We start from the raw sequence: 19,060 nt of genomic DNA, 5'->3' as shown, positions 1-19,060 counted from the left end.
AAGGACAGGCCGGGGAGGAGCTCCACGTGGCCATCAGAGGCCCACCCCCAGCAGCCCTGCCACCCCCGCCTGACCAGCAGCCCCACGGGCACGCGTGGCACACAGAACAGGCTGTGGCACGGGCCGGCCCCAGGGGGCCTGCGTGTGCGAGTCCATTCTCAACACGGCAACGGCCTTGCTGACATGCTGTGCTCCCCCAGGCAGGGTGGCGACAGCCCACAGGCTGTGGCCCCTGGCACGTGGTCCCGGGCAAGGTTTGGGCAGCGAGGACGGCCAGCGCCTCCTGTGGGCCGGGGCGGGGGGCAGCAGCCGAGGAGCAGGAGGTGCAGTCAGTGGAGGGAGGCTAGGGGCTGGGGGGGCCCCTGGGGAGACCACCCGCAGCTTTAGCAGGGACCCACACTGGTGCCAGCGGGGCTGGGCGGGGCTGGCTCTCCCGAAGCCCCAGGGTCCTGCAGCAGCCAGGCGCGTGGTCTCCGGCTGGGTCTGCGCCCGCTCTCAGGCCACGGCAACGGAAGGCACACAAACCAGAAGGGATTTGTCAAAGCAAGCTGGGCGGCTCCTGGGGGCCGATGCAGAGGGCAGGGGCCCTTCACCAGGGGAGCACCCCCCCTGAGCCCCCGTGCAGCTGCGCTCTGCAGCCCCCCAGGTCCCTGGTGTGTGCTGACTGGGGCAGGCTGGGGGCTGCGTGGCCGGACACTAGGTCCCGCCAAGCACCCTCTCGATAGGAGCACGGGTCCAAGGAGGCCTTGCCTACAGCGGGAAGGGGCAGGGCCACGCTTTGCTCCTGACCAGCAGGTGCTCTTGGAGGGCGGGGAGGGCCCTGCTGGTGGCCCAGCACCTGGATGGATGCACGGCTCAGCAGGGCACAAGGTCTCCTGACACACCGAGGACCCAGCAGCCACGGAAGGGGCCCCGCCCTCTGCACTGGGCATAAACGGTGTGACAGCAGACACCGAGGTGTCAGAATGCACAGCAGCTTCCGCCTCACACGACAAGGAGAAATAGAAAACCCTTTTATTAACATGTTTTACATGTACAGTTTATTCGCTAAGCAACATCCACATGCAGAACTGAGCACTAAGTACAAACCTCTACGGACGGCGGTGTCGGCTACGGCGGCTCCCTGGATCCCGGGTCCTGGCGGCCACGCGGCCGTGCTGCTCGTTGGGGCCAGCAGTGGCGTGTGCAGCTGAGTGACAGGACCCCACAGGCCGTGCAGGGGGGAGGTGGTGGGCGGGGGAAGGCGGCTGACCCGGCCTGGCTGCCACCGCTCCCAGCCCCAGCCCCCAGGCAGGACACACCCGTCCCCCAGGGCCGCCACCAGTCACGGGGAGGAGCCGTCTCCGAAACACTCCCGAGTCCCCCTCGGTGTCAAGTCCTTCCTGAAGCGCCAGCTAGCCGGCTCACATCACAAAACCCTACGGTCGAAACAGCCTCCAAGCAGAAGCCTGTCCACACGCCATCCTCTGCCCCGAGTGTCTGCGCCGCCCACGGATCTTTGGTCGCAAAAACAGGAACACCGCCGCGGCGGGCGCGGGCGCGGGCCTACATGATGTATACCTTCTCGGCTTGCGAGAAGTGGAAGACCTCTTTGGTTCTCGGGCAGACCACCTTGTCGTCTTGGCGGATGGAGAGCAGAGACTGGGAAGCAAGAGCGGGAGGCGTCAGGCCCGCCCACCAGGAAACGGGCCGCCCCCGCTGCCGCAGGCACGTCGCCCCGCCCCGCCCCCCGAGGCCCGGCCCCGCCCCCGGGCTCACGTTGTAGCCGTAGACGTAGCCGTTGGGCAGCATCATGGGCGGGTTGTTCTCGTTCATCACGTCGCCCGAGATCTTGCAGACCAGGCGGGAGTTGGCGCAGTGGGCCATGGGCAGCGGCTGCGCCAGCCTGTTCAGGGAGCGGCTGCACACGGGGCAGTCGGGGCTCTTGGAGCTGCCGTCCTCCTTGTAGCACTGCCTGTGTCTCGGGTCAAGGAAGCGTCGCGGGGTCACAGGCTCCAGGGCGAGGCCAGGGGACGGAGACCCCTCCCCACCACGCAAGCCCCAAGCGGAAAACAAGCCGAGTTTCTCTCCCAAGGCAGAGAAGGCCCTGTGTCTGGCAGGAAACCGGCGGGCAGAGCCCCCCAGCCAGGCCCCGCCCCAGCACGAGCGCGCAGAGGGCAAGCACACTAGCCAACCCCGCCCACCGGCCCGCCCACCCACCGCGACACAGGCGAGAGCCCTGCGAGCCGGGGCTCCTCGGTGCACCCAGGAGGCCGCGAGCTACGAGCCGGCTCTTCCTCTCAAGAGCGGGCTGGGGGCTGCCCCGTCCCATCACGGGCCAGGCCTGCAGGCCACCAGTGACAGGAGGCACACAGCCCTGACGGGGCCCCAGAGGGGACCCCCACAGGACACTGGGGGGGGGACCCAGAGGCCCCGGAGCAGAGCGGCAGCTCTCTGGCCCCAGGGCAGCCGCTGCTCCGCAGGGCTCTCGGAGCCCCACGGGAGGGCCACTCGGGACGGTCCCCGCTCCGGCTGCGGTCCACAGGCGTGCGGCAGGGTGAGCCCGGAAGGATACGGAGTCTTTATGGCCGAGAGGCCGGCCTGCAAGGTGAGGGTGAACACGGAGTTGTTCCCCAGCTGGTGCAGCCGGTAGTTGTCGTACCGGAACTGCTGGATCAGCATCCGCCACCGCGCCGGGTCCAGCAGGTCCTACAAGGGGAGGCGGAGGCTGGGATGGCACACGGGCCCGCTCCCTCTGAGCCGAGACTCCTGGAGGGCACCCGTGGGCTGCACCCGTCACCCGGCTGGCCAGGGCTCCAGGAAAAGGGCAGGCTGGCTCCCGGGCCCTGCTGCCCTGGGGGGGGCGGGGGGGAGAAGGGGAGGCAGCGCCTGCCTGTGAAGGGCCACCACAAGGCTCCCGGGCGACACCCCCACCCTGAGCCAGAGGTTCAGCCGTTCTCATGTTGGTCACAAACCTCCCCTGGAGCAGCTCAGGAACCACATGCCACCCGCTGCCCTCGAGGGGCTCAGTGGGCACGGGCAGGGGGGGGGAGGGTCTGGGGCCTTTGGGAGGCAGTCCAGCCAGGGGGTGCAGCCCCATGCCAGATCAGAGCTCCCGGGGCCTCCCCGATCTCCCTGACGTGCAGCGACCACAGGCCCCACCCCCAGGAGGGCGGTACGCGTGCCCTGCCGCTCACAGCTGCAGTGAGAGCAGCCGCAGTGAGCAGAGGGCGTGCATGCAGAGGGCACTGCTGGGCACAGGCACACGCCTGGCGGCGGCCGGGCGGGGGGCAGCCTGGAGGGGGGAGGGCTCGAGGGGAGGGGAACGCGGTCTCCAGGGGACTGTGCAAATGCGGATGGGAAAGGCCAGCGGTGGCCGAGTCAGGACGAGGGACCAGTTCCTGGACACTGGAGGGACAGCAAGTCACGACAGGACGGCGCCCCCGTGGCGCCCACAGGCACTGGAGGGAGGGTCTGGGAGCTGAAGGTGCAGCCCCTTCCCCAGCCTTCACAGTCCAGCGCGGCAGCAGACCAAGGACTGGGGGAGGGAGCCGCTCCCGGACAGGAAGCAGAGTGTCGGGGCGCGGGAGGGCGCTCGGAGGGTGGGCGCAGCCCAGCGACCCCGCCCAGGGGACGGGCCCGCGGGACCAGCACTGCCCGGCGGGCGGCCGGGGGGGGGGGGGGGGGGGGGGGGGGGGGGGGGTGCAGAGGCCGCCGCTTGGTCGTCAGGCAGAACGTCTTCCTGGGCACGCGGAGAGGGCCCTGGGGCGATGCAGGCACCAGCGGGTTGGGTTGGGGGGCTGCCCTCAGGTTTCACAGGCGACCACCCCACCCGGCCGGCCTCGGCCACAAGGGAAGGGCCTGAGCGCACCTGCGTCAAGAGCCCTGCGCCCGGGGCCGGCCTCCCAGCGACAGCTGGGCTCTGGGAGGCCCGGGGGAGGGGCCGTGCTGGCCAGGCCCACACAGAGAGCTCTCCTGGCCCACGCCCTCAGCAGCAAAGGGGGACCACACCGGGAGAAGGCCCGTCGGGCGCGGCGGTCCCAGGCTGAGTGTGTGAGGGCCACGTGGCCACCAGTTACCTTGTAGGGGGAGATGTGCGTGTCAGGCGGGAAGGCCAGCATGCCCATGACCTGGCGGACCTCGTCCAGCTGGCTGCCTTCAGCCTGACTGAAGTGCTTCCGGGCGTGTCTGGAAAAAGCGTTGTGGTTCCTCTGAGTCAGCATTTCCCCCTTAAGGATCTGAGTTCGTTCCACACTCAGCGACCTGCACGGGGGCTCGGCTCCCAGGGGCCAGACCCCCCACCCGGACGCTTGGAAGGGGAGCTCAATCCGACACCCCCCGAGGACAGGGGCGAGGACCCCGGGCTGCGGCAGGCCCGGCACCCCACACCCAGCGCCGGGCATGTGCCCGGCCCCCAGGGACTGGACAGCGCAGCCCTCCTAGTCTGCGGTGGCCGCCCACCCGACCCCCGGAGACCCCAGGCACACAGCAGAGCCGCTGGGCTACGGGGCACCGGGCTCCTGGGCCTGCATGCCCGCCCCCTTCCCAAAGGCGCCCCCGTCACCAGGGAACCCTGCCCTGACAGGAGCCCTGGGTGAACCCTCTGCGGGAGAGCCAGCCCCCGTCGCCATCCTTCTGCCTGGACCGCCAGGCCTGCCCCGGGGACGGTCCCAGGAGGCCCTGGACGCTCTGCGTGCCGTCACCACTCCCTCCCATGCCCTCAGGGGAGGGCCAGCCACCGGCCTACGGGGCCCTGGGGCCCAGCGGAGGGCCCGGCGTGTGGGGGCGCTCCCGAGATGAGGAGCCGCAGCCCCTCCCACGAGGAAGGAGAGAGCTCAGGGCCCCCTGGCTCCCCCCTCATGCCCTCCCCCTGGGGCGGGTGGTCAGCGTGGCCTGGGACTCTGGACTGAGGGGCCCGTCCCCGGCCCCCGGAACAGCAGGCCCACCCGCCTCCGCGCACCTCACGGCGTCCAGCCTCTTGTTCTGCCGGACGAGCTCGATGAACTCCTGGATCCTCAGGCTGAACTCCAGGCAGCTCTGGGGGCAGAGATGGGACGCAGGCTCGGATGGTGGCCCCCCCAGCCATGACCCCGCCGACCCCACGGACGACCCCATGGACGCCGTGCATGCAGGGCCTGCGAAGGAGGCTCAGAGCCACCGGGGCACCCTGACCCCGGCCCGAACCGCGGGCTGTGGCCTGCCGGCTCCCGCGTCTGCAGGCCCGGCCCCTCCTGGTGAAGCGCGGCCGGAGCAGCACTGCCACCCACGGGGCCGGCTGGGCGACCCTCACAGGGGTGACCTTGGGGCAGAAACAGGCAATCCCGTGTGTGCGGCACAACAGCTCAAGGGAAGCAGGTGGCCGAGGGCCCCCTGCCCCAAGCCCTTCTCCAGGCTGCACCTTGCCGGGCCCTCGCCGCCGCCGGCCTCCGAGTCACGGAGTCCAAGTCCCACCCGCCCCAACCTCCCGTCGGCCCACCAGGACAGGGGCTGCACGGGGAGGCAGGCCCATCCCCGAGCTGCGGCCTGGCCCCTGGGGGGAAGAGGGGCCAGCAGGTGAGGCACTCGAACACCGGGGAGGACAGTGCAGGGAGAGAGGACGGCCGGTCCCAAGGCCCTGGGGGACGGCCAGCACGGTGGCCGCACGGGAGGTTGAGGCGCTCTGCGCACCACCCGCAGGTGCTCCGGACAGGCACCCGAACACTCACTTGGGGGTCGCAGTGACCTGGAGCCTGCTTGGGCTAAACCGCCGTGGCCGGGGCAGGGGAGGAGGCAGGCACTGTGCCCGCAGACGGGAACCGCGCTGCCCGCACAAGCAGCCGCCGGCCGCGACCCCTCTCAGTGGCTTCAGGCGGCACTCGGCACGCCGGCCACACGCAGGGCCTGTGGCTCCAGCACCACAGCGCCCAGCCCCACGGGGTGCGGACGGAGACCACCCACACGCCCACACTCGACACCCACCAACCACGCGTGCGTCTGCTTCTCCCGCCCGGGCCCCCCACCGCACGCGGCCCCACCGCCAGCAGTGCCCGCCCCCGAGCCAGACAAGGGGGGGTGCGCCTGCCGCTGCATGCTCCCTGCTGCAGGCAAAGGTGCAGGCGCTTACCTGGCGCCCGCACGTCCACACCACAGGCGCTCACAGCCAGGCGGGCCCCCGCCTGTGCCTCCCCCCACCTCCACGCGGGGTGGACCTTCCCCAGGCCCAATCCGCCTGCCTCCCAGGCGTCCGTCTCAAAGCGGCAGAGCCCCTGGGAGGGCGCTGCGGGGACGCCCAGGTCACAGCCCCGATGCTGGCGTGTCTGTGCGCTGTGGTGGCCTCTGCCCCACCCGCTGCACCTCCAGACACAGCAGGTCCGAGCCCCGACCTGGCGGCACCCTGCCGACACGGCGCCACCGTCCTCGGTGGTCAGAGCCCGCTGGCGCAGAGGTCGAGGACCGGCTGCAGGCCGCGCACAGATGACCGCCTGTGCCCGGAAGCACCGCGGTTAGGTGACCGAGAAGCTCGGAACGCCGACCACGCCCTGCACTGCCTGTGACTTGCAGGGACACACAGCACGTCACGGGTCCCTGCGCGCACACCCTCACCTGCCCGGAGACCCCAGGCAACGCCCTGGACTCAGCCTCGGCACAACCGCCCCCTTCAGATGCCCCTTCTGACCTCCTGAAACCACGCCTCCGGGTTTCTTCCCTCCTCTCTGTGTCCCGGCGGGCGAGATCCCGCCGGCCCGGGCGTGGCCTTCCCAGGCGCCTTTCCCCTCCCAGTCTGCGTGCGGGGCTGTGCGCCAGCTCACGCGCGCGCACACACACACACACTGTCATCTGGCACGCACACTGCCGAGTCACTAGGGCATCTTCCAAGCCCACTCTCCGGTGGCTACATTCTCTCGAGGTCAGCGGCCTTCGGCGGGTCCAGCCTCGCCCGCCTGCCCGCACGTGGCTGCCGGGCCCCGGCCGAGCGCACCCGAGTGGGCGCGCCCTCGCCAAGCAGCCGTGGGTCCGGGAGGCAACGGGCTTGCAGAGACGCCTGCCGAGACAGGAAGCCCATTTCCTTCCGACCCGCTCCCGCTCTGCGAGCAGCACGCCGGCCGGGGGCTGGGGCGGGGGGCGGGGCGGGAGTTACGTACCAATTCTGGCTTTCCTTTTAGGGTTTCCATACCAAGATCCTCACTTTCCTTAGGGGAGCCACTGGCCACTCTACTTTTCCGTCCCGGCTTCGCGTCATGCTCGCTTTGGCGGCCCTGAGTGGCAGAGAGTGTCACCCTTGGCTGGTCACCATGTGCACACGACAAACGCAACCAGGGAGGGTTAGAGGCGCTCGGTTCAGAAAACAGACAGCGGAGTTTTCTAACGGAGGCGGGAGGGTTAGCGCACGCTGCATGTTCCTGTAAGCCCCCAGTGCCGACACCGCTCCCCGGGCAGGTTCGGACTCCGGTTGCGCGGAGGAGTCCCCTTCCAAAGCCGCTTGCGGGTCTCAGAGAGCCGTGCCCGAGACCACCCCGGCCCGACGCTCGGCGCCAGGCAGGCCAGCACCAGGCTCCGCCCAGGGCTCCCCGCACCCCGTGATGATGCGGAGGCAGGACGGCCCAGCGCCCAGCCCCTCAAGCGCTTACATGAGGTCACCGCCTCGCTGCCACGGAGCGTGATGCTTAGAACATCGGCCCAAGACCTAGCGCAGAAAGGGGCGCGCCACCCAAAACGCCCCAGACCCAGCAACCCGGCCGAGGCCCCGCACGGAAGGCCTCCTCCGCAGCAGCAGGCGGCAGAGCCCCGCCCCCCGGGGCGGCGCACCTTCATCTTGCGCAGCCGGGACTTGTTGTCGTGGCACCAGGCCAGGCAGGTGGCCGTCTCGCGCCTCTCCAGGGACTCCTCCACCTCCTTGGCCGTCAGGAACATCTCGATGTTCACCAAGTCCTGCGGAAGGAAGCGGTGCGCGCTCAGCGCACAGGACCCGGCTCCCCGGAGCCTCTGCCCCCCCAGCCCCCTCCGCAGCGCCCGCAGGGACCACTCTGACCTCGGCCGTGCACCCCGGCCAGTCAGCTCCCGTGGGCGCAGAGAGCTCTGTACGTGGCCAGGCCGGGCTGCAGGGGCCAGCCCAGCAGAACCTGGGTTGGCGCGCACCGGACCCTGCCCCCACACACGGACACCTGGACACGCCAGCACCCCCTCCCCCGCTCTGCGCAGTGTGTCCCTCTGAGGACTCATTTATACTTGAAATGTCTGACGTGGGGTGACCAGGGTGCGTGGGTGGGGCCGCGGCTGCTGAGCCTACGGGTCCCAGCAGAGCCGGGCGCCCAGAACGCCCAGCCGGCAAGGAGGCGCCCCGCCGCCGGCTCGAGACCACCAGTGCGCCGCCGCCAGGGAAGGCGGGAGCCGCGGGAGGGAGGCGGAGCTTCGGCGGCACCTCTCTCCTCCCTCTGGGCTCAGACAACACCCACCAGGAAAGGCCCTCGGCTCTCGGGGGAACCCCAGGGACTCTGGGTGCGGGCAGTGTCCTGCACGGGGACTGGCTCAGCACCGGGCCCGGCCCAGCCCAGGTGGGAGCCACACGCGGGTGCAGCCCCAGAAGGGGCGGGGTCAGGGTGGGGGCTCCCTGCGGGCCGGGTCTCCACGGGCGGCACAGGGCAGGACCGCTCTCACGGAACAAGTTCCTTCTGTGGATGTGGGTCACAGACACCACCTCGGATCGGGACAGGGACAGTGTGGGGACAGGGACGCTCGCCGCTTGGGGCAGCTGTGACCGAGGGCGAGAGCAAGCCGCTCCCGTGTCGGCTCCGCCGGAGCCGCAGAAAACATCAGCGCAGCCTTCCCTGCCACAGGCCCGCCCCAGCAGCCCCAGCCCGCAGGTGGGGGCGGGGCAGGCAGCACTCCTGCCTGGAACTCGCCGGGGCTCCCGGGGCCCTCAGCAGCTCCAGGGCGGGGCTGCGGCCCGCGAGCACGCCCCTGCCCGCCCGCCCGGCGCACCTCGATGCCGCTCTGCCGCGCCAGCTTCACGGCCGTGTTGTAGTAGCCGCAGCGCAGCAGGTGCTCCACCATCATGCGGTCCATGCGCTTCCGCTTCCACAGGCTGGCGGCCGCCGGCTGGTCGCTGCTGTGCTCCTTGAGGTGCTCGATGCGGCGCTTGCACAGCTTGGCGCTCTCGTCCTCGGCCTGGATGGACTCCACCGCCTGAGAACAGGGGCCCAGAGCGCGCTCAGGCCGAGCCTTCCCCACGGCCACGCCTTCCCCACGGCCACGCCCGCCGCCCCAGGCCCTGCACCCCTCCGCGGTGGCTGCTGGCTCGGGTGTTCTGCTGCCCTGCGGCCACCTGGGTCTGCTTTTCAGGTTACAGCTTCTTACTCAAATCTCTTTCAACCCTCACCTGAGGACGCGTTGACTGATTTTAGGAGGATCGGAAGAGGGGGGTGGAGAGGGAGGGAGAGACAGAGACACACGGGTGGGCTGCCTCCCTCATGCGCCTGCACCAGGAACCCACGCGGGACGGCCCCTCAGCCAAGGTGGGCACTCTGGCCGGACGGACCCCCACCCCGGTGCACAGGATGGCGCTCTGACCACGGGGCCACCTGGCCAGGCATCACTAAACCTTTCGTCGTTATAAGCTGATCTGTTGTGATACTTTTTTCATTAAAGTCAGTTTTTTTCGAAAAAAGCACAGCCAGACAGTGACGCCCCCCCCCCCCCCCCCCCGACCGAGGCAGGGCCCGTGGGCCCGCTCTCCACTCTCCGCCACGGCACCCGGCTCTGGCTCCCAGCTGCCGGCACCAGGGCAGCTGCTGGGGTGCCTGCCGCTCTTCCAGGGTGGCTTTTCCTCACGCCGACTCCACTGCTTCCGTGTGCAGAGCCCGTGCGGGCTTGCTCTTGTTCCCCGTCCTGGCCATGCACGGGCCCTGCTCCCTGCACCGCCCCTGCGCCCACCTGTCCGCCCGCCCCCCAGCAGACATGGGCAAACACGCGTGGCTCCGACCCTCCTGGGTTTCCGGCTCCTCGTCCGGCGCTTGCCCCCGGCACACGCCCTCGGGCCTGCCGGACAGCTCGCCGACCCCCACCGCGGCCGTCTCTGGCAGAAGTGCCAGAGCGTCCGCTATGAGCAAGCACCTGAGGTTTCCACTCCTTGAGTTTCACCTGGTTCTTTCTACGCGGAGTCCCTGCCGTGCTTCCTGTCTGCCTGCACTTGCCAACGTGGGTTCACCCCGAAGCACAGCGTGGACGATGGTCTCTGACAACCTGTCTCTGAGGTCTGCGCGCCTGGGCCCCGAGCACGGGTCACTGGGTGCACGCCACAGACCCGCGTCCGCTGCCTGGCGCCGGGAGGCCCCCCGGCCGGGCCCACTCCCACAGCCTGAAGGGCTGCAGTGCTGTGTCGGGGCGTCCGCAGGGTGCCCTCACCTGAGGGGCAGTGCTGCGGGGTCCCTGCAGTGGGCCCTGGAGGGGCCCCCATGAGCCTGGCGTGGCCGGCGCACCCTCTCTGGCTCCTCTGTGACCCCTGCCTTCCCGGTGACTCCTGTCTCCTCAGCAGCTCTTTGAAACGCTCAGGGAGGCACGTCCGACTCTCGTGCCTCTGCCCCGGCCGGTGGCTCTGGTGACCGCAGCACCGTCCCGTGCAGCCCACGTGACACTGCAGGTCCCATTCCCAGTCGGGGTGCATGCGGGAGGTGTCCGACTGACCTTCTCTCGCCCTCCTGTCCCCTCTCTAAGACCAGCACACACGTCCCCAGCTAAGGATTCTTAAAAACAAGTAAAAGGTCACATGTTGGGTTGTTTCCAGCGAGCACACTGGTGCAGACACCCCATCTACCATTCCCAGAAGCAGCAGACCAACGTGCAACCACCCCGAGGCCCGTGGGGGCCCGGCCCACTGGGAGAGACACGGGGCGGGGCTGCCAGCAGCCAGACGGGGACAGCTGTCAGGCACGGCCCCCCACCGGCCCTGCCCACGGCCCCCCGGACGGCCTGACCCCAGTCGGTCTCAGGTCCCGCAGGCGATGACGGTCCACCCTCGGGACCGCCAGGCGGCCGGCACCAACCTTCCTCTTGAGGACGCTGAGCTTCTCCACCACGCCATCCAGCAGGCTGACCACGGAGTCCACGGCCGGGCAGCTGCTCAGGGTCTTCTCCAGCTCGGCCACCACCATCGTGACGTGGCTCGTCTCTCGGTCGATGTTCTTCTGTGCGGCCCGGAAGCGTTTGTTCAGCGTCTCGTAGGGCACCTGGAGGGGGGAGGCGAGGCGGAGGGGGTGGCGGGCCCCACATGGCACGGCCCAGGGTCCCGGTTCTCTAACACACATATGTCCCCCCCAAAACCTGACTGGGACCCGCGGAGCCCGGCGCGGGTGCTGGGCCACCCGTGTTGCCGGGTGACGGGACCAACACGGAAACGCACGCTGTCCCCGACCCGCAGGGCGGACCCCGCACGGCGCCGATGCCCGGCGAGCGCCTCGGCCGGGCGCGGCGTCCAGTCCCGCTTTTCTCCAAACGGCAGCAGGGCATCGCCAGTACCCAGCCCCCAAAACTTGTATTATAAGATACAGTTTAACTTTTCAATGTTTTTTGAATCCTCACCCGAGGACATCTTTGTTGATCTTAGAGAGAGAAGGAAGTGGGGGGGTGGGGGGGGCCGAGAACGAGAGAGAAGCATCCGTCAGTCGCCGCGGGTACGTGTCCCAGCGCGGGGGCAATCCTGCTGCCTGGGTTGTGCCCTGACTGGGGACTGAGCCCGAGACCTTCTGGTCTAGGGCCGTCTCTCCAGCCGACTGGTAACAAAGATAAAAAGCCACCCAGCCAGGGCTTTTCCACCTTCCATGGAAGAAACCGGTTCAGATCCAGTGCACACGTGGGGTGCAGGTAACCGGAACTTCGGTGTGCGTGGGGGCCAGGGTCCCCGGCGCCCGCCCTGGGGTGTGGCGGCGCCGCCCACACCCCACAGCTGCACACACTCCGTCACCTCAGTGCCCCCTGCGCCTCCACGCAACTCCCTCCCAGTGGCCCGGACCTGCGCTGCCTGCCTCCACCCCTCCCAGGCAAGACCTCCCCCGCCAACCCCCAGGGCCCACGCCCTCTGCCTGCTCCCCAGGGCTGAGGCCCAGTCCCCACCGGTCTGGCTGGAGCCCAGGACCTGAGGAATGAATGCCCTGGGCTCGACGACAGGGTCCATGGGTGGGGTGCAACCAACACCCACTCCCCGGAGGGGCTCCTAGAGGTCACGTGCCGCGCTCCGGTGAACAGAGCGCGCCGAGCCCAGCCGTGGGGCAGCCTCTGGTGCCCACTGCCCCCGGCCTCCCGCCCCCAGGGCACCAGGCCGGTGGGCCTCCCGGCCCCTCCCACACCCGCCTGCTGCGGTGCTGCTACCACGGCTCCTGCCCAGGCTCCTCCTCCCCAGAAGCTGCCGCCAAAGGGAGGGGCGGAACTCCCGAAACGCCGAGGACCCCGAACCACACTAAGCCGCCGCTCGAGAACCAGGGAGAGCTCTGGATCCCTCGGATGCTCAGGGACAGACCCCTGGGAGGAAGACTGGCCCAGAGACCGGCCTCGGTGGAGCCTGACGCTCCCGCCCGCGCGGAGCGGGAGACGCGACCACCGACAGCGAGGAAGGCAGGGAGGGAGGCGGCTGAAGACGCGGAGGAAGACCGATGACGTCAGCCGACGTCAGCCGGAACGGGGACGCAGGGCTCGGCCTGAACAAACAAGGACGACGCGACTAGAAAGGTGACCGACTGGGGGATTTTTCTGAGAAGTAAACAGAAATCTGCCCCGAGGAGCATGGGCCGCACAGCCGGCAGCAGACGAGGACGACCACGCGGAACTCGAGGCCCCGAGACGCGCCGGAGCCGCCCAGAGGGGTGAGGCGGCCGGGAGCAGAGGAGCGCGTGCCTCCACCGCACTCCCGCGGTCGGTCGGCACGCGGGGCGGTCGGTCGGCACGCGGGGCGCCCGGGAGCTGGCCCAGCCCGAGCGCCGGAGGGAGCCGCAGGCATGGGCCTCAGACCGGCGTCGCCGCCCCCTGGTGACATGCACCGCGGTGCCGGGCGCCGCCGTCTCGGGGAGGCGCCAGCGCACACCTGCGAGGACGGATGGCCGGTCCACAGCAAGAGCGAGCGCGGGAGGGACGCGGGGTCGGGGCCTTGAGCGGGGACTGCGGACAGCAGCCGCAGTGGGAACAGGAGGGGCCTCACCGGTGGGCGGGTGCAACCTCTCCCGGGGGGCACGGCAGGCGCACCCTCGAGAGGCGGCGGGGCGAGGGCACGACCCCAGCGCAGCTGGAAACCTGCGTGCACGTGGGTCTGCCCTCCACGTGGCGGATTCCCAACCTCAGAGCGGAAGCCTGTTTCCGAGCAGTGGCTGGTCAGACCGTGGGTGTGACACCCAAGGGCACGAAGGGCCAACTGTGTGTGTGTGTGCTGGAAACAGACACAAGGAAGTTCCGACCCGCCTCGCTGGGGGGCCGCCGCACCCCAGAGCACAGACGACGGTCTCAGAGAGACGTGTGCACCCCACGCCCACCGCAGCACCCTTCGCAGGGGCTGGCACACCGGGCAGCCCCAGTGTCCAGCTGCAGGCGGAAGGGTAAGGACGAGCGGTCGCACACGGGGGCGTGGCTCAGCCTCGAAACGCAGGCCGCGGCGGGACGTGCCGGCGAACACGGGGGAGGTCGGCCAGACACAGGAGGCGCCCCCCCAGCTCCTGCCAACACCCCACCCTGATGTGACCGAGCCTCTGGGCGGCGGCCGAGTCACAAGGGAGCAGCCTCTCGCACGCACGGGACCAGGGCCCTTCACCGGGGCTGGGGGGCTCTCACCTCCCGCCAGGTCAGCCCTGCACTTGGGAGAGGCCTCCCCGCGTCCCGACCCCGGGGCGGCCGGCCGCCAGGACCGAGGCCGGTCCCTGGTCCTTCACGACAGCCTGAGCCGACGCGCATCGCAGTTTGGTTCTGGGCGCCGTGCTTCCCGCGGGAATTCCAGGAGCGGCCGGCCAGTCTCCGCGGAAGCGCCAGCTACAGGTTACGCCCGGACTGCGCCGGACCTGGAGGTCAGTTTGGGAAGCACTGTTGTCTCGACAGCGAGTCTCGGCCCCTACACACATTTGCATTCTTGGGCCACTGCACACAACATCGTTTTCTTGACTCCCTTCTTGACTTCCACTCATCTGACACGCGGAGCCGACCTCCCGCTTGTCGGTTCTCACCGGGACGCCTGTCCTCCTTGGGATTCCCCACGTGCGAGAGCGTTTCGTCCACAGACACTCTGCCCCACCCCCTTCGCTTTCTCAAAGGTCTCACTCACTCGCCGTGGAAGACAGAGGGCGGGAGGGCGGGCGGGAGTCCGAGGAGCGCCGACGCAAGAGAGAGACGCTGACCGACCGCCTCTCGCACGCCCCCCGCCCCCCCCCCCCCCCGGGGACCTGGCCCGCGACCCGGGCAGGCAGGGCTGCCTCTTCTCTCCATCTCCCTCCTGCCCCACCGCCCTGGTCAGACCCCTCGGGACAGCGCTGGACGGCGGTGAGGGACGAGATCCTCACAGTGCGCCTGGCCTCAGCGGGAGCCTGGCGCCGGCCGTGGGCTTCCGCAGACGCCCCCACCAGGGCAGGGAAGGACGCTCCCGCTCCATGCACACGAGCGCGCGCGCGCGCGTGTGGGGGGGAGTTTCCACCACGCGGTGGCGTGCTGTCGGGCCTGCTTCCCGGGCTGCGTGGGTCCCAGCACCCGCACTCGCTCGTGCAGAGCGAGGTTGGTGGCTCTCAGATCCCCGTGTCTGGCTCTGGTGTCAGGGGACATGGACTCGCAGACGAGTGGGGAAATGCCACTTTCTTATTTTCTTATTTTTTTTCTTTTTTGGAGAGCATGTCTAGGGTCCCTATCAAGTCTTCTTCAAGCACGGAACAGAACTCACCCGTGAAGCCACGGGGCTCGGGCTCTTCTCCGTGCGGTTCTGGGGCTCCCGGTAACTGCCACGGGCCTGCTCACTCACCCCCTCCACCCGCACACCACCCAGCGGTTCCACGGGACCCGACCCGTCTCCCTCCCTCCCTCCCGTCTCGCGGGCGCCTGCGTCCGACGCGCCACACGGGGGCGGCCTTGGGTCTTCCTCGTCAGCTCGAACTCAGCTCCTTCCGGCCCACGGGAGTGTTCAAGTCTGTCCCTGGCTTCTCAACTCCGGCTCCGCCTTACCTGCTCCACCAGAGGCTCGCGTCTGCTGGGCTTGGGCTGCCCCGGTTTCCCCTGGTAGCTGGGGCGCGCTGCAGCCGCAGGAGGACGCCCGCTTGCTCCCGCAGGGAGCCGACGCCGTCTCCGCTGCGCTGCGCTGCGCTACGGCGGCTCACGAAGACGCCCTCCCGTCGTCGCAGCTGAGCGGGAGCTGCCCCCCCCGCCCCCACACAGCCCCCCACGCCGCCGCCTGCCTCGGCGAGCGCGTCTCTGCCGCGTCACCAGGACTAGCCGTGGGTTTCCTGGCGGTGTGTGCTGACGGAGAGACGGATTTTCACTTGTCACCGTCGTTCTCGGCCACTTCCGCCAGCACCGGAAGGAAGGGTTTTCCCAACCGCGCGCGGACTCGGATCTTTCACAACTCAGAAACGCCCGAAGGTTTCTCAACGCCTATCGCAAAGCCACCTTATCAAGCACGGGCATCCAGCCCTGTGGGGTCTCTGGGCCCCACTGGAAGAAGAGGAGTTGTCTTGGGCCACACATTAAACACGCAAACACTAACAAAAACAAAAACAACCTCCAAATGTTCTAAGTGCACTTACAGCCTGGCGCTAGGCTGCACCCACAGCGGTTCTGGGCTGTGGGGGGGGGCCCCCCGGGCCGCTCGCCCCCCTCAAGTGCAGGCGCCCACGCCTCCGAGTCCTCGAGCGCTGCCCCGGGGAACTGCCGTGGGCCTGGGGCCGGCTCCCAGCAGCGGGGCTCCGTGCTGCCCCGAGTGGGCCTTTCCGGGCGGAGCACGCACTCTGTGGGAGGCTCCCCTCGTGCAGGAGTGGGTCAGACCCCCCCATTTTAAATAGGCCCCTTGAGAAATTACACGCTTCTGGTCGCCTTCAAGGGGGGCGTCAGGACCAGCCCCTCCACACTGTCCTCTCCGGACTCCCACAGACACCTCATCCAGCCCCGGCCCCCGGAGAGAGGGCAGTGACGGCAGAGCAGGAGGAGTGGCACCTCCCGAGTCAGCCGGCGCGCACGCAGCTCGGAGCTGGCCGCCACCAGCGCGAAGGAGGCCCGTGTGCCCTCCCCTGGGCCTGCCGCCCAGTGCCTGGGACAGCTCACGGACCAGACACGGGGTGGGGGGCAGGGAGAGGACTGGCTGTGGCCCAGGAGGGGCCACCAGAGCCCCTCGAGGGGGAAACCGAGGCAGCAGAGCACCAAGGGCTGGAGCTGCAGCGCGGAGGGGGGAGGCCCGAGCACAAGTGACTGTGGGGGCGGGTAGATCAAGCCCAGCCAAGTGAGGGGCCAGGCGAGGCGGCGGCGGGTGGGAGCAGGAGGGGCGGCAAGACCACCGGCCCGGCCAGCCGGCGCTCTGCAGGCCCCGCCGCCATGGAAGGCTCGCTCCCGGCGCGGGCCCCGTGCGTAGCTGCTCCGATGGTGGGCGACTCCTCTCCTCAGAAAGCTCTCAGGACGTGCGCTCCAGGCCTGAGACTCTACACTGTACGTCACGCCTGAAATGCCCCACGGGCATTGCCCGCCCACCGCGCCCTCGCCCGGCCCAGCAGCTTCGCCCGGAACCCGAGGGCAGCGCCGGTCACGTGGTCCTGCTCACACACCCTCACGGGTGCTGGCTACCCCTGTGCTCGAGGCCACCGTCTCCCTCGCCAGCCACCCGCCCCAGCTGCCCTGCCACCGTGGCACCCGTCACGAGCCCAGAGCCCTGCAGGCCCAGCCTCAGGAACGCCCCAGGTCACGTCGACAGGGCTGGGGTCTGCGACACTTCAGCACGGCCTGCACGGCTCCCCCACGCACAACTCCAGTGCTGCCCACGGACGCCACCCCAGGTGTCCCACACACTCGCCTCGACCTCACCTCGGCCACTGGGGTTTCCCCGACTCGGCATCTGTTTGAGAGCCGTGCCTTGACCACAACCAGGAGCAGCGAGCGGGAGTCAGTCCTCCCTCGACCCGGTCGGCGCTACCCAGGAAGGCCCAGGCACACGCCACCGAGGGCCCTGTCCGTGCGGCCATACATCCGACACAGGGGGCCGTGCAGGCCCAGCTCTCCGGAGGAGGAGGAGGCATTGGCCCCGCACGCACAGCTGGTGCTCTGGGAGGCATGCGGGCAGGGGTGCCGCATGGCGAGGGCCCGACAAGGCGGGAGCCCGAGGAGGCAGTGGTGTCGGCGGGCAGCACGGCCCCTCTGGAGGCGCCCCTGACTCCGAAAGTCACCCCCCCCCGCCCAGGAGGAGGACATTGAGCCCCACATTGACCAGCACCGCCCCAAAGAGGTCCCGCGATGGGCGCCTGCTCCAGGGCCCGTCCTGTGTCAGTGAGCAGGACGCCCGCCCCTGGGCCAACACCGCTGCAGGGCTGCCTGGCTCCAGCCGTGTCTTCTGATGCGGTCTCCGTCCCCCTCCCACCCTCAGGTGGCACCGAGCTCCCAGCGCCCATGCCTGGCAGGAGGAAACACCTGGGAGCTGGGGGTCTGCCAGCAAGTGGTGACCGGGGGCAGGACTGGCAGCAACCCGGCCACACTGCACCCACCACCACGGGTCACCGCGAGCGTGGGCGGGGCGTGGGGCCCCCAGGGAAGGAATCCAGACCACTACTGCCCAGCCAGGGCTCTCCCTGGAATATTATGACCTTGACCTTTGAAGGTATTTACTCCCAAGTGCTTCATGCTAGTCAATCAGCCTCAAACCCTTCACCGATCCAGTAAGCAGCAAGGGCAGGCCCTCCCACTGGGAACACCAATTTCACCCTAATGGAATGCGGCTTGGCCAAGTGACCATCCAAGGTCACCCAACCGGTAACCAAGTGGCAAGGGCTGTATTTCAGGTTTGGTGACACACCGCAAAATGGGCTCCCATTAGACCATCGGGGCTCTCCTTTGCTTACCACGTCCCTAATTAGTGACTGGGAGGCGCACACCTGACACGGAGCTTCCGGAGGGCAGCTGGCCACCCATCGTCGGGCCCTCAGGCTGGGCGCCCGCGACCCCAACTCGCCCCGTTACCAGCCTGCCCCACGCCAGGTCTGCCAGAGGGGCAACGCAGGCTGCTGGAGTCGCAGGGACCACACTCCGGCCCCGGAGGGCGAGGGCGGCGCCGGGCAGACGCGCTCCCCGCCCTGCCACGAAGCCCTCGCAGGCCGGGCGGGCAGGGCAGCCACGGCCACTCCCCACACCTCGCCACACCCGCCGGGCCAGGCCCGCGTCCCCGCCGTCCCGGGAAGCCCGGTCCCCCGGACCTCACAGTCATGGACCTCGCGAGCCAACACCCGCAGACCCCGCCCCGCAGACCCCCACACCCGCAGGCCCCACGGTCCCCGGCAGCCGGACCCCGCACACGCGGCAACTCGCAGGCCCCAGACTCCGGCCCCGGCCCCGGGAGCCCGCCCCCCGCCCCGGACCTCACAGACCCGCACGCCCCGACCCCCACCCGCAGACCCCACGGACCCGGGGAGCCCGGCCCCCAGACCCCGCCCGGCGCCCCGGGCTGCAGCCCGCCCCCGGCAGCCCGCCGGCCCCAGCCAGGCGCGGTCGCGCCGCCCGCAGACCCACCTTAAGGGTGGGGTACTCCTGCACCTTCAGGGTCATGGACAGCTGAGCAGCCGACTCCTGCACCGCCATCTTGAGTCGGCCAAAACATTAGCGGGCGGAGGAGAAGCGCCGCGCGGCACGCCGGGTAGTGGCGTCACGGGCCGGGCGGCCGGGCGGGTGGGTGGGGCGACACGTCTGCACCAATCGTGTCCGCCCACTGGCCTGGCGGCGGAAGAAGGCGCGGCCGCGGCGTGCGTGCCGAGAGGCATTGGACGCGACCAATCACCGCTGGTCTCCCTCTGGTCCAGCCAATCCGTGGCAAGACCAGATGGGCGGTTCCCTCCTTGAACTCAGGGCGGGGCAGGGTGGCCTCGTGGCCCGGGATTGCCCCCGGCTGTCCCGCTGCCCTGGTCAG

At 69.7% G+C, this 19,060-nt stretch overlaps 1 protein-coding gene across 2 annotated transcripts; it reads right to left on the bottom strand.

Moving 5' to 3' along the window:
• Positions 1–995: 995 nt before the first annotated feature.
• On the bottom strand, positions 996–18,853 carry MAEA (macrophage erythroblast attacher, E3 ubiquitin ligase). Of its 2 annotated transcripts, XM_028503850.1 has the most exons (10): positions 18,667–18,853; positions 10,998–11,180; positions 8,938–9,141; positions 7,765–7,887; positions 7,101–7,214; positions 4,940–5,016; positions 4,059–4,167; positions 2,555–2,688; positions 1,759–1,954; positions 996–1,641 (listed from the first exon to the last, which is right to left on the bottom strand). In XM_028503850.1, the coding sequence occupies exons 1-10, from the start codon at positions 18,733–18,735 to the stop codon at positions 1,546–1,548; spliced, it is 1,305 nt and encodes a 434-aa protein (XP_028359651.1). In that variant the 5' UTR covers positions 18,736–18,853; the 3' UTR covers positions 996–1,545. The 2 variants fall into 2 exon arrangements, with proteins under 2 accessions (XP_028359651.1, XP_028359652.1); XM_028503851.2 differs by lacking the exon at positions 7,101–7,214 and having other exon boundaries at positions 18,667–18,796.
• Between the last annotated feature and the right edge of the window lie 207 nt (positions 18,854–19,060).

Source organism: Phyllostomus discolor, chromosome 1 (genome assembly GCF_004126475.2).
Source record: "Phyllostomus discolor isolate MPI-MPIP mPhyDis1 chromosome 1, mPhyDis1.pri.v3, whole genome shotgun sequence".
Classification (NCBI taxonomy): domain Eukaryota; kingdom Metazoa; phylum Chordata; class Mammalia; order Chiroptera; family Phyllostomidae; genus Phyllostomus; species Phyllostomus discolor.
The sequence above is the reverse complement of the archived record's forward strand: the minus strand, read 5'-3'. Positions and strand labels throughout refer to the sequence as shown.

Coding starts and splice junctions, on each gene's coding strand:
- MAEA (XM_028503850.1), bottom strand. CDS start 18,735: ATGGCGGTGCAGGAGTCGGCTGCTCAGCTGTCCATGACCCTGAAGGTG. Junction 5,017..7,100: donor TAAAAGGAAAGCCAGAATTG/GTACGTAACTCC, acceptor CTCTGCCCCCAG/AGCTGCCTGGAGTTCAGCCT. Junction 4,168..4,939: donor AAGAGGCTGGACGCCGTGAG/GTGCGCGGAGGC, acceptor CGCTTTTTCCAG/ACACGCCCGGAAGCACTTCA.